The 13766-nt window shown below is 40.6% G+C and overlaps 1 protein-coding gene across 1 annotated transcript in view; it reads right to left on the bottom strand.

Moving 5' to 3' along the window:
- Positions 1-13766, bottom strand: part of SVOPL (SVOP like) — a 41405-nt gene that overhangs the window by 3655 nt on the left and 23984 nt on the right. Inside the window, exons 11-15 of the mRNA XM_089526716.1 lie at positions 11660-11865; positions 8641-8752; positions 6682-6763; positions 5466-5555; positions 4850-4963 (exon numbers count right to left, since the gene is read on the bottom strand). Coding sequence (XP_089382842.1) covers positions 4850-4963; positions 5466-5555; positions 6682-6763; positions 8641-8752; positions 11660-11865 — 604 coding nt within the window. The remainder of the gene's footprint in view (positions 1-4849; positions 4964-5465; positions 5556-6681; positions 6764-8640; positions 8753-11659; positions 11866-13766) is intronic.

The raw sequence follows: 13766 nt of genomic DNA on the forward strand, positions 1-13766 counted from the left end.
TTGCGCTCGAGGACCTAGAGATTTCTAGAGAGAATATATTAATCAAAATTGCAAATCAAATCCGCAAAAGTCAAAGCCCCAATATGGAGGGCCAACTGCTTTCAAATATATGTTGCACTCTCTGCTTCTTAGAGACACTTGGTGTCATTGTGAACTTCAAAAAATCTCAAGTGGAACATACATAGCAAATGTGTTTCATAGAAGTCATGCTAGATTCGAGAGTGCAAACTGTGTTTCTTTTAGAAGACAGAACCCATGCTCTTCAGTAGGGCATAGTTCCATACACATAGTTATGGATGAAACCTCATCAGACATGATTCCTGTTGAAACTCAGCACTCTTTTAGACTCTCATTCAAGATGTTAACGACCCCTCAAGGTGTACATCACTCCCTAGCTTGGTGGATGGATCCTCACAATATTCAGGCAGGGATACCATTTTACCTGAACAACCATCCCTTATAGTCACAATTGATGCGTCCCTGGAAGGCTGGGGAGCACATTCGGAAGCACTAACTGTCAAGGGACATTGGTACACACAAGAGAGTGCACTCCATATAAATGCCCTTGAGCTGCTGGCTGTTGACAAGGCATTCAGGGCATTTGAGAAGATTCTGTACTGCAAGGCAGTTCAGGTAGAATTGGACAATACCTTGGTGATCTACTACCTGAACACACATCTTGCTGCAGCTCATGGTACTATTTTGGAATTGGTGTATTCTGTGGAAGATTTGGGCTTTGAAATCCACCTTCCAGGGAACAGAATATCCTGGCAGTTACCCTAAGTTGGACATCTGTGTCCTGTCATGAATAGATTACTTTGGGGCACTTTACTCACAATCTTCAAGAACTACAGATAGCAACAATAGACTTGTTCTCAACACCTCTAACAAGCAGTGCAAGACCTTCTGTTCCAGAGCCTTCTAAGGAAAAAGTCACTTGGCAACACGTTCCTGTTCAACTGGAAAGGATCTATCGTGCATGCCTTTCCTCCATTTCTCCTCCTCATCAAGCAAGATATACTCCCTGTGTTTATGCAGAATCCTACTTCTGACTTGGAATGCTTCATTCACTGTTTTTGCATGCATAAGGCGCTAGGGCCGGCATTTATGTGGACAGAACATCTTGTTTCAGGAAATCTCAGATAGTTTTCTTTTGCTACTCACTGAGCAAGAAAGGACTGCCTGCTTCAACTCAATGTATCTCCAAAACGGTGGCAGCAACTGTTTGCTTGGTGTATGACCTGACTCGCAGAAATGTCCACATAATGTGACATTCAACCAAAGCACTGGCAACATTGATAGCTTTTCAGGGGGTAGTGTTCCTCTTCATAGCATATCAAGCAAACCTTCATATCACACTATGGATTGAACACCAGGTCCCAATCGGAGGCTGCATTTGAAAGAGCTGTACTTTTCTCCTGTGTAGCTTACTTGTAACTTGGTTCTTCAAATGGTTAACTGTGGACTCATGCAACACTGCCCATCCTCCCCTTGTCATATCCTGCCTTTCATTCACTCCTTGGCTGCTGCTTTGGTGTCCAGGGAGCTAAGGGTTTAGGCAGAAAACACACTGGATAGCTGCACGGCGAATGGGTGGGGTTATCACCAAAACGCTTATGTTAACTGATCTAGAAAGTTCTGAAACACACACTTTACAGACAGGATAATTCATTTGAGTTTGCAGATGGCCATTTGAAGAACTAGTTGTGTAAGCAACCTTTTCTTATCTGTGCTATTATTGTTAGTAGAATAAATGTTAGTATTGAAGCAGCAAATTGTTCTGTTAATTTCATGATGCTTAAGAATACTTGAGGGGAATACTGAGTTCATCTGTCTATTGGATAGAACTGGGTTTTGTAACCTTGGGAGCTTAGTGAACAACATGGTAACTCCCAGTAAATCCAAACAGATTCAGACTGACATGTGTAAGGTAAAGAACCTTCAAACGTCTGCAAGATATAGGGGTGGAGGAACCACACCTCTTTCAACCTTCCAAAATGACCATTGTGAGATTTTTATTTTCCATTCTCAAGTTAATCATTTTGCATGTTCTCTTACCCATTGGTGAGAAGTTTTCTTCTAGGATTGCGGAGCAAGTATACTATCTGATCTACTGGTAACACCAGTCTGAAGTTTATCAGTGATGATATCAGCAGTACCACTACTGACTCATAGTTGCTCTCACATGGTAACATTTCTGATAACAATTATCTCAAACCATTGGATTAACAAATGTTGTGCTAGCAGAGGGGATGCTCTACCACAGCAAAGTCATGTTCTGACCAGAACTCCATTTGTTCTCTAACATTGTATCCAAGTTCCATTTGAGCCAAGGCACTGTAACAATGCCCCCCCCCTAATTGCTTCAGTATGTAAACCCTCTCTGCACTTTCTGGATGCTTCTATAGCAGACACTTTCTTTTGTCAACATAACAATGCTTTTGGAAGTAAAAAATCAAAGTGCAAAAGGCACCCCATTTCAACTCAAGCGTTTTTCTCACTGGATCACCCTATCTCCCCCCACCTCACCAGGATAGCTATGTTTCCTTTCTCTTGAATACCTTTGGAGCCATTCTATGTGGGTTATTGTCTCATACATGGCATTTTTGAAAATGATGCCATTGGCAGAAATCAGCAGAGCTGCTATCTGTTTCCACCACTGCTTGCCACTATTGCTCAGACATGAAAACTACAGCCAATGCAATGAAAACCATGGCCAGTTGCACAAATAGTCCAGTTTTGGACATGCCCCAGGAGGAGGCATCAGGACATGCTCCTGATACATTTTACAAATGGAGTGTGGATGCAAATCAGACACAAAGGTATGGATATCAGGGCCCCTGGGGGAAGAAAAGGAAGGTACATATACTCATAAATGTGCCCTCACCTCTTCACCACCACTGAGTGGAGTCTACCTGCTATTTCATGGTCTGAATCACTCCTCTTCTCAATCGTAAATGACTGCAGTAGCACCCACTGAGGCTTGAAAGTTGCACGGGAGGATGTACAAAGACACGGCCACAGATATGCTCTGATGTAGGATTCCAACCAGAGTTTCCTGTTGCAGCTCCTACCCTGTGTCCATTTACTGGCCAACAGGCTGTGCCCAGGAACCATTTTGCATCCTTGCATATTCAGGGGGACAGATGAAGCAGTCATTACCCTCTCTTCAGGAAAGGGCAGAAGATGCCCTTTTGCCTTGGTGCCCAGGCAAACCTTGATGGCCAATGAATGCCTGCAAAATAATAGCTTGCTTAAGACAACTCACACAAGTAATGAGTGAGTTGGATGAAGCATGTCTTTAGGATTTGCTTCAGATTCAGATACAGTAGTTCAATTTTGTAAAGAAAGTGTGGCCATTTATCATATTTGTTCTTCTCAGCCTGCAAATAAATAAGTGATTGCTTAAAGTGGATAAACTGGAAGTAGCTAATCATAGGTTAATCCAATTAGACAACTCTTTCCTGCAGCGATTCTCCCTCAATATTTATTAGCTTAGGTGCAAATCTGCTTTCTAATGTGACTTGCCCAGCTGGGTAGAGAAGTTCTGCTGTAATTGCTTGTCTATAAATACTCTTAAGTAAGCCATTTATATAAGTTTAATCTTTCATCTCTATTGCTGTGGCATATCAGACCAACCACAGATTAATTAAAGCTTCATCAAAGCTTTGTGAAAAGACAATTCACCTCAAGTGGTTTCCCAGACAGTATAAAGAACAGAAGCCTGGAAGAAAGATTGCCTGAATTACTTCAATAGAAAATGTGCTTTTGATTGGCTGCATAACATATTCTAGATGGAGGGAGAGGTTAATTTTAAATATGTTTCCTTCCAATACCAGACTTGACTGGTCCAATAATTAACAACTGGATTGTGTAATGGGAACAACAACAGACAAAGTAGGGCTTTTTCTATACTTGCAGAACATCTGAGAAATGCTGATTTGTAATGAAAATGCCAAGCACTTACCTACTCTTTTTCCTCACATAGACCCAAGCCCCACAATATAGACAGTGTTAAGGATGTCAGTTGAAGGGGAAGTATAAAAGGAAGAATAATGGATGGGAAAGAAGTAAATTGATCTGCTGGAGCTCCTGTGTCTTCAGTATTCCAGGAAGCAATGGATTGTGAGGTTTTGTAGTCAAGGAATGGAAAACAAACACTTTTAAAAAATTCTTTCTGATTCTGCGATTCTGGTTGTGGCACCAGGTTAAAAGCTGGGTCTTTATTAAGCCTTTGAAGTAAACTAATTTTATTCTGGCTGCACATATTTTATAGTTATATTATTCAAGATTGTTTTAATCGGTTTTAAATTGACTGTTTATAACTGAAAAACTTTTAAATATATATTTAATGTTTTCAACTTTTGTGATTATCTATTGTTTAATTGTAATTGTAATTATTTATTGCTTTCATTGTAAGCCATCCTGAGATCTTTGGATAAATGGTGGGATATAAATATTTTAATTAATAAATAAATACATGCACGAGATGCTAGCATCTTCATTTTTTCCCCAGGCTCATGTAGCTGGGGAAAGGCAGACACAATCCACCAGCTCTAAGAAGCCAATTTCTGCAATGCATTACTTTTTTCATGGCAGCCATGCTTACTGTCTTCGACATCTTACTGACCCTGTCTGTACCTGTATAGTTACGCTGGTTTGGCTCTTTACAGTATTCCAGCCATAAAGGAACTAAAGTTAAGCTAATCGGCTCCTGATACCAAGCTGGCTGCTTGAAGGTTCTTTTGCCTTTAATAATAGCATGAAACGTAGGGAAATTTGTCCCCATATCTGCTCCCAATATAGGATCTTGCTTCTGAGCTTACAGTACTGAAGACAAGTTACCAACCTGAAGTGCTCTCCCTTTGGTCTCAATGGGGAGAGTGAAAGCAGAGATGGCACCCACGACACAAACTGAAGCAAAAAGGCAAAGGGCTCCTAAGAAAGAAGCATTCATAAGCACCTGCAAACAAAAAGTTTATTATTACGGGAAGAACACTTTAAAAGACCCACAGAAACATTTACTGTATCTTCCTCAGAGTTGAGCACATTGGCATCTATGAGGTGCAGAAACCCTTTGCAGGCATTGTTGTAGTTGTCATTTACAGGCATGGTATTATTTTCTGCACTGAAATACTGGCATGTGTGTGTTTTAAACTGTAATTTAATTTGTTTAATAGAACTGTTTAATGGGTTTTATATAATTGTATCAAATATGTTTTACTCTACATTGTTTTCGTTTTGATGTGAATCCCATAGGGAATGCAAAATAAATGCATACATGTATATTTTAGCCATTATGTTTCTCTTATTTTCAGCTATACCCCTTTAAAAAAATGCACCTGAATTCATCTGAATTTAGACCTGAAATATATATATTATAATCTATGCAATTTATTTAGAAATTTCTGCCTGAAGTCTGTTCTTGCTGGCACAGTGAATGTATTAAGAGAAAAATATCTCACCTGTGCTATAAAAGGTGCTACCATAGCACCAATACGACAGAGGGAACCACTGGTCCCCAGGCCTAGGGCTCTCATTGTAGTTGGATAAACCTATAAGACAATAATATAGATATTACAACTTCAGTCGGCTCCCTGTTATAAAGAAGAATACAGTCAAAGGATAACTAGCACCAAGTTCTTATTTGAAGACAGACACACATATTTATTCCATGTATTGTTGCGTGCCTTCAAGACATTTCCAACTTATGTCAACCCTAAGCCAACTCTATACAGGTTCTTCTTGGTATGGCTTGTTCAGAGGGGATTTCCCTTTGCCTTCCTGAAGCTAAGAGAATGAGACTTGCTCCAAGTCACCCAATGGGTTTTCATGGCCCAACGGAGATTCAAACCGTGGTCTCCAGGTTGACTGTCTAATGCTCAAGTCCAAACAATACACCATGCTGACTTTCACATTTGTCCCATACCCTCCAACATTTTACAGATGAAAACATGAGTGCATGTGGCTGGGTAACATCAGAGTGTGGTCAAGATGGCATAAGTTATTAATGAGGAAGAAAAGCAAGGGAGAACAGAATTGTTTGCTTTTGCCTCAGCTGACATGGAAGGACTATATTCTACCCCCTTCTCTTTTCTCCTCCCCCCCCCCCCCGGCTAAGATGGGTGCAAATGACTTTTGCATTATGAACTCAGTTTGTAGCAACTGAAGTAAGCTGAGGATGAAGGGGGAAGTGGGAGGAGGAGATTGAGACCAGGATATTTTAAAAGCAGCCAAAAAATGGGATGACAAGATTAATTGGAATTGTCCTTGTAAAACTGGACATGTTGGAGGGTGTGTTCTTCATGTATTCCACAGAGAAAGAGAAGCGGGAGGGTCAAATCCCAGGCTCAGAAGATTCTATTGGCACTTGTATAAAACAGATTGGAAATTTGTAGCCCTCCAAGATGTTATTGGATGACCCAAATTTGCCAACTACCTTACTTAATTCCTGGGCATGGGATTCAAATATGCTACCACCACCTTCCTCTTCATTCAAGTTAAGGCTGAAATATAATATTCAATTATATGGGAAGTCTTGCTGAGGTTTACATTTGAGTAAATAAGTACAAGATTCACCTGCTAAGCCACATTTCCCATTTATGAGAGAAAGTATGAACAGAGCATGCTGTCTATTACGTCTCCCCTCTGTATGAGTTCATGGGTTCAGAAACATCTTACCTCTGCTGTGTAAATGTAGATAGTATTGAAATTTGCAGACACAAAAGCACGCAGCATGAAGAGAAAACCAATGAGACCCATGCTAAACAGAAAAAGGAAGAGAGCAAAAATATGGAAATTCATTCAGTATCAGGCATGTGGAATTTGATAGCACATCACACCAAAGAATCCCATCAAACAAGATTGTATGCCAGAATGCCAAGAAAAAATGCATCTAGCACACCAAAAGCCCTTTTCTAAACTAGCATATTTATTTGTGTGCTTGTATTTATTGAAGTCTTGTATCTCACCCTTTATTGTGAGATTTCAAGGTGGCATACAGATAAAAAACAAACAATTTAAAACAATTCAAGATTAAAACAATAAAATAGCTGAAACAGGATAAATATTAGCTACAACAAGTTAAAACAGCTTAGAAAGCTACAACAATTAAAAGACATGTATGGACATGTACAATCCAATTCAATTAAGCTCCAGAAGTTTTTGTTAAAAGCCATGTCTTCATTTGGCGCACACCCCATTCATTCTTCGTCCGTTCATCCCTCGCACATAAAATTTTATTAAAATGTAAATTTTATTTATTTGTTTGTTTTATTAAGAAGGGACCTCTCATTTTTCTTCCCACTGAGCCTTGCCTCACTCACTCCATCTCTTCAGTGTTTTAAAGGGACACAGGTGAACTCCACAGCCCATTTCTTCCAAAAGTTAGTGGTGGCTGTTGAGGACATGTGGTGCCTTCAGAGTCTGGTGCAACTGCAGTGCCAGACCCTGGAGGACTTTCTGGTGGAGAGTGTGATCAGAGCACCCCGTGTGGCAGCAGTCTGGGAAGGTGGATAGGCGGCTAGGTGGAGGGCAAGGCAGTTCTTCCCTGCACCTCACATTGGGTGACACCAACCTTAGTGACACGACTGCCGCCTCCTCTGCCCACACCTAAACAGCCATGATAGCAACCCTAGCATTGACAGTTTCCAGGGGAGGAAGAGGTGTAGAGTTGAGCCAGTAGAGCACTAAGCTCCATATGCCATATTGCATGACCTGTGTCATCCTTGCTGAATTTTAACTTCATTTGGCCCATCCTTTAAAAAAGAATACCGAAATAACTGCATTTTCTGTGACTCATTGATTTCATATTCTGTTTATATGTGGTGCAGAGTTCAGCCAACATTTGACTATAAACTGCTTTTTAAAAAGTATCATGCATGGCACATCAGAATTAGACAAAATCTACACTATGTCCTGTTTAAAATAGCTAACAAATTATTTGTGTTGAATGTTTTATGTTATTAAAGTTTATTGCATTTTTTAAATGACACAAAATGGCAAAAATTGGCATACCTCCACAAGGAAACTTATCTATTAGTTCTATCCAGACAGATCCTTATTCCCTCCCCACCATTCTTTCATTCATAATGCTAAGTTTGTTCCTTGCAAATTTATGTAACTGATCAAGTAATCAGATAGGATTAAGGATTACTTTAGCAGGCACACTTTGTTCAAACATCCTCTTCTGGCACAAGCTCCCTTCATTGGTATGGGCTACATACAGAAGTAGAACTGGTTTGACATTCATGTTTCCCATCTACATGATTTTTCTCCTACATAAAGAGTTCTACTATTGGCTCAGCCCACAGCTCAGTGTAGTAGAACCCTCTGTTTTCCTCTACAGTCATCAAAATGGCAACCATAAGATGGAACAGTGATTGGCACACCTAAGGCAAGGGTGATGTGAAAGGAGGTCACAGATGATTCCTTCTGCAATGCCACAAGAAGCATATACATTCACATAACTAGGATTATGTCAACAACAGAATTCTAGCCAAGAATTCATTTTCTATTTGACACTATTTTGTCCCATTCCACTGTTCTTGAGATGGTCAGTTACAGCTAATGTGATGCACTGTATACATTGGAAAAAGAAGCATTTTCATCTTAATTCTGGCTCCCTCCAGAAACACTTACCTTGAAGTGCATATATTCAAGAGAAGGAAAAACACTGCAGTGCATCCCATGGTTATTGTCAGACTCAAACGCCTTCCCAGGAAATTGATGCCCAGAATGTTTAAAGGGTTTACTGGGCACAGAGAAAACAAAACAAAACAAATTACATCAAGTTGCAAAAGCAGATGTAAACCAACTAAGATGTTATACCACAGCTAAGGAACCTCTGGTCCTCTAGGTATTGGATTCCAACTCGCATCACTCTCAGCCAGTTTGACTAATGGTGAGACATGAAGAAGTCGCATCTGATAAGGTGCAGTATCATGACCCCTGCATTACACTTTTAAAAAAACTTTTATTATGTGTGTACTGATTAGACAAACTATGAAGAGCACAAAATAGACCTCTCTAGACTGGGAGAATGGGCCTGACAAAGACAATGGTGAACAGGGTGCAACATAAGCAAGTGTAATATGAAGTACACTGGGACCAAAATCGTCATCACCACATGTATTGATGAAGTGTGATCTTGCAGTGACTGACTGGAAAAAGGATGCTGGAGTTGCAATGGATAGTTTAATGAAAATGTGGACCCAGTGTGTTTGGCTTCTAGGGAAAAGATTACCAGGGTTCTATCCACACTGCAGAAATAATCCAGTTTGACACCACTTTTCCTGCCATGGGTCAATGCTATGGGATCCTGGGAATTGTAGCTTGTTGAGACACCAGAGCTCTCTGACAGAGAAGGATAAATTTGTCACAAAACTACAAATCCCAGAATTCCATAACATCAAACCATGACAGTTAAGGTGGTGTCAATGCATTATAATTCTTCAATGTGGATGAGGGTAAGAAAAGGGAATATAAAATTTGCCAATATAATCGCATGCCCACAAACTGTGTCAATTTGGCAGAGACAGTCCTGGTTAAACTACTGTTGTCCCACTTTTTTCACCTGCTTAAACTGTCCCAGCTCCATTCTCCTTCTCCCACTTTTCCCTTTGGTCCTCAACTTACTTCAGTTGCTGCAGACTAAATTCAAAATATAGGAGTAGTTTGCTCTCAACTGATTCAGCAAGGGGCACAGGAGAGGAGAGAGTGGAGTCTTGTCCTTCCCAGTAGGGTCAGGCAAAAGCAAACTGCTGCAGTCTCTCCTAGACTATGTGTTCTTCCACAGTAATATTTGTTTGCCTTCTTGACCACATCTTCATGTTACTTAGCCACATATGTCCTGGCTTTCATCTGTGAAATGTTGGAGAATTTGTGATTGTACCTTAACACATCTATGGTGCCATGTACTGGAAATATTATACAAAGCTCTGGTCATGACAACTGAAAAAGGTACAAGAAAAGGCAAGCAGAATTACCAAGAAACTACACAAACTCTTTCAAAGGAAAAGGCTGCAGTATTTGGCCCCTTTTATCTTGGAAAATGGGGATAGGGGTGTCAAGGGTTAGAATCATAGAATCGTAGAGTTGGAAGAGACCACAAGGGCCATCCAGTCCAACCCCCTGCCATGCAGGAAATCACAATCAAAGCATCCCCGACAGATGGCCATCCAGCCTCTGTTTGAAGACCTCTAAGGAAGGAGACTCCACTACACTTCGAGGGAGTGTGTTCCACTGTCGAACAGCCCTCACTATCAAGAAGTTCCTCCTAATGTTGAGGTGGAATCTCTTTTCCTGGAGCTTGCATCCATTGTTCCATGTTCTAGTCTCTGGAGCAGCAGAAAACAAGTTTGCTCCCTCCTCAACATGATATCCCTTCAAATAGCTAATAGCTATTAATAGTTAATAGCTGACAAGAAATGTTTAGATGTGTGGTGGCCATGAGCAATTAGCAGCCAGTTTGCAGCTGTGCGGCATGGCAACACAGAGTGTACAAGGTCATTCTACTGCCAGTGAGCAGGAAGCCTGTAAGATAAACATGTGTCTGCTTAGACAAAGGGACAGTTTTCTGGGTGGCACAGGAAACATGTAACAGCCATGAACGGAAGAGGCTGGGTTTTAGGACCGCATGGCATTTGGTCTATATAAACTCAGAGGCTTCCGGGAGTTAGTGTTGGGTTTGTGAGTTGGAGTTGGTTGTTAGTTTTGTATTGGAGAGTAAAAGTCGTGTTGGATAATTGGTTTGCACTTGTAAATAAAGATAAGCACTTTTGGGAGCTCGGCTTGTCTGTCGTTAATCATCAGAAGCCTGGTGACCTGCATTCCATCATTTCTGGAAGACAACCATCCGCTGTTACCTTTGCTGCTAAGGGCTGAGAACACGCTTCCAGGATTCGCCAGTTTACTCTGCTGTATCCTGAAAAGGGGCACTATGAAGGTGTTCACATTTAGGCATCTGAAATATAAATATGACCAGGAAAAGCCCCCCTCCTCCATCTATGATTCCACAACCCAATGAAACTGAAGGTGGGAGATTCATAAAAGACAAACAAAAATACTTCTTCACCCAGTACACAGTTAAACTAAAATTCAGTTCCGCAAATTGTGGTAGTGGTGTTAATTTGGACAATCCTAAAAGGAGATTAAGAAGAAAAAAAGGAAGATAAAGACAGAGTGGAGTAGTGGTTTGAGTGTTGGACTAAAACTCTGGAGACCAGGGTTCAGTTCCCAGCTCAGCCATGAAACCCCCTGGGTGACCTTGGGCAAGACATGCTCTCAGCCTCAGGGGAAGGCAATGACAAACTTCCTCTGAACAAATCTTGCCAAGAAAACCCCATGATCGGTTTGCCTTAGGGTTGCCATAAATAGGAAATGACTTGAAAGCACACAACACAGACACAATGGCCCCTAGCTGTTAATGGGAATATATTAGCCATTTCTGTACCAATTGATGGGGAACATGTGTAGGAGTGTACTACTGCATTCATGTCCTCCTGGTAGCCTACCTAGGCATCGGCTGCACAATGTGGGAACAGAATATACCACAAGTGTATCAGCCTACATCACAGCAAGACTGTGTGTGTGTGTTGCATGGCTGTCTTTCTCTGTCCTTCAGAAAGCTATCTTTCATAGATACTGAAGGAAACATTACGTGCAATCTCTCCAACTGTGCTGATAAACATGATCTGGTAATCCGAGGGGGCAAACAGATGGCAGAAGCAAGGACTCTGGATCGCCTCAGAAATTTCACCCGTCTCCTCCTTTACTGCTTCTCCTTTTGTTGAACAAACCAGGTTCTTCTCCAATAACTCTGCACTTGCCAGGATGACACCGTAATAAGCAAAAGATATTGTAAGCCTGTGAAAGACACGAGGTGGGGGGAGTTGTTGGGAACCCAGTTTTAGAAATGAAACTTTCTGAATAATTTTGGTATATGAGAAGAAGAGTCCCAACCTACAATGTGTGGGCCACATGAGATCCCCAGTACTATTTTGTGCCCCCCAGGACCACCTAGAATTCCCCAGTTAAAAAAAATTAAAAGAAAAGAAAAATAATTTCAAAATTATTAAATAATCATCATCACAATTATTTATTTATAATTAATTAATCAATTAAAGGGACAATTTTCCCATTTACAAGGTGGGTCTGGCTATTTTAGGCCCAGGAGTAACATTTTTTCCAACAAGAAATGGCCTAGATGTTGACTTCCAAATTACCTCCTGTGACAAAAGAGCTCTATCCTGTGCCCAAAACAGCCCAGAGAAGCCCAAAAATATATCGTCATCATTGTCATCATCATTCATTTATATTCCACATTTCTCCCAATAATGGGACTTGAGGATGACAACGTTTTCAAAACAAAGTAGATTAAATTGCTCCCATGCCCCTAAATTGTGGGGATGAAAACCCCAATGTTTGAAAGGCCAGATTTCTCCAAAAATAAATCAGGGTGTTGTGTAGTGGTGACAACTCTCTGTGGTGGTCTTTACTATCCTGCTGTTTCCCATCCCCAAAATAAAGTAACAAAGGTAAGTGTAGTAGTATTCCATCCAGCTAACAGCATGTGGAATTTTACTACTGTGGGACCCATAAATATTTGTACTTCATTAAACAGGGAATGCTGAAATATGGAGAAGAGGCTTGCTATTAAACTAAGCCTTTGGAACATTTCTAAATAATTTCAAATACATCCTATTGAATTGGCAAACCATTAACTTCAATGTATTCAAGACCTCAGACATCATGGTGTAGTGTTGGAGTCCAGGAGAGCAGGATTCAAATTCCCACATGGTAATGGAAACCCAGGAATGACCTTGGGCAAGTCACATTCTCTCAGCCTCAGATGAAGGCAATGGCAAACCTCATTTAATCAAATCTTCCCAAGAAAAACCCAAGATAGGGCTACAATAACTTTGAAATAACTTGAGGGCACATAAGAACAACATCCAAGATTTCATGTAAATTGATGGTAGATATTCTAGGAAGAGAAAGAAATGGAACATCCAGAGACCCACTGCCTCCCTTGTGCATTGCTCACATAACACTTCAGATGCTCTAGTGACCCATATGGGGCAGGAAGTGTAGTGAAACAAAATATACAAACATATATATATATGCATGTGTATGTCTCTATATGCACCCACAACATTTTGGCTGAAGAGCGGGGTATAAGAAAATAAATATTATTATTATATATACAGTTGTAGTGCTTAGATAACTGCCATGCTTCCAGGATTTAGTTTCATGAAATATTTAGAATTCTCTGCCAGACAGTTATTCTGCCTCTCCAAACTACAAACCCCAGTATTCCACAGTATGCAGCTGTGACTGTTAAAACAGAGGGCTTTAATCTGTAGTGAAAAGAGGCCCTATATCTTTACAAGATGGTTATATAACATACCACAGCTAAAATATTGGTATTTTCCAATCATTGGATTCAAGGTGTTTTTAGCACACAGATTTGAACATGTACCCAGATTGGCAAGGCTGTCTTGACAATATGTATGCAACTGTGTGCATGTATTGCTATTTCCCTTGAAATCCCTCCATTGCATGAGCAATGAAGCAAGTCAGAGGACAGCAGTGTGTGACACTGCAAGAGAAAAACAGCCCATTATGCCCTGATGCATGAACAGATTTGGTGTGTAACTCACAGCTACAGCAGTGCAGTGTACAGAATGCAGAATTTGAGAGACTGTGTGCCTGTCTGAGTCTCCAAATGGCTCTAAATGACAGAGGTCCAACAGAATATGATTGTC

Source organism: Sceloporus occidentalis, unplaced genomic scaffold, assembly GCF_023333645.1.
Source record: "Sceloporus occidentalis isolate IW3139 unplaced genomic scaffold, rSceOcc1.0.p SCAF_5, whole genome shotgun sequence".
Taxonomy (NCBI): Eukaryota; Metazoa; Chordata; class Lepidosauria; order Squamata; family Phrynosomatidae; genus Sceloporus; species Sceloporus occidentalis.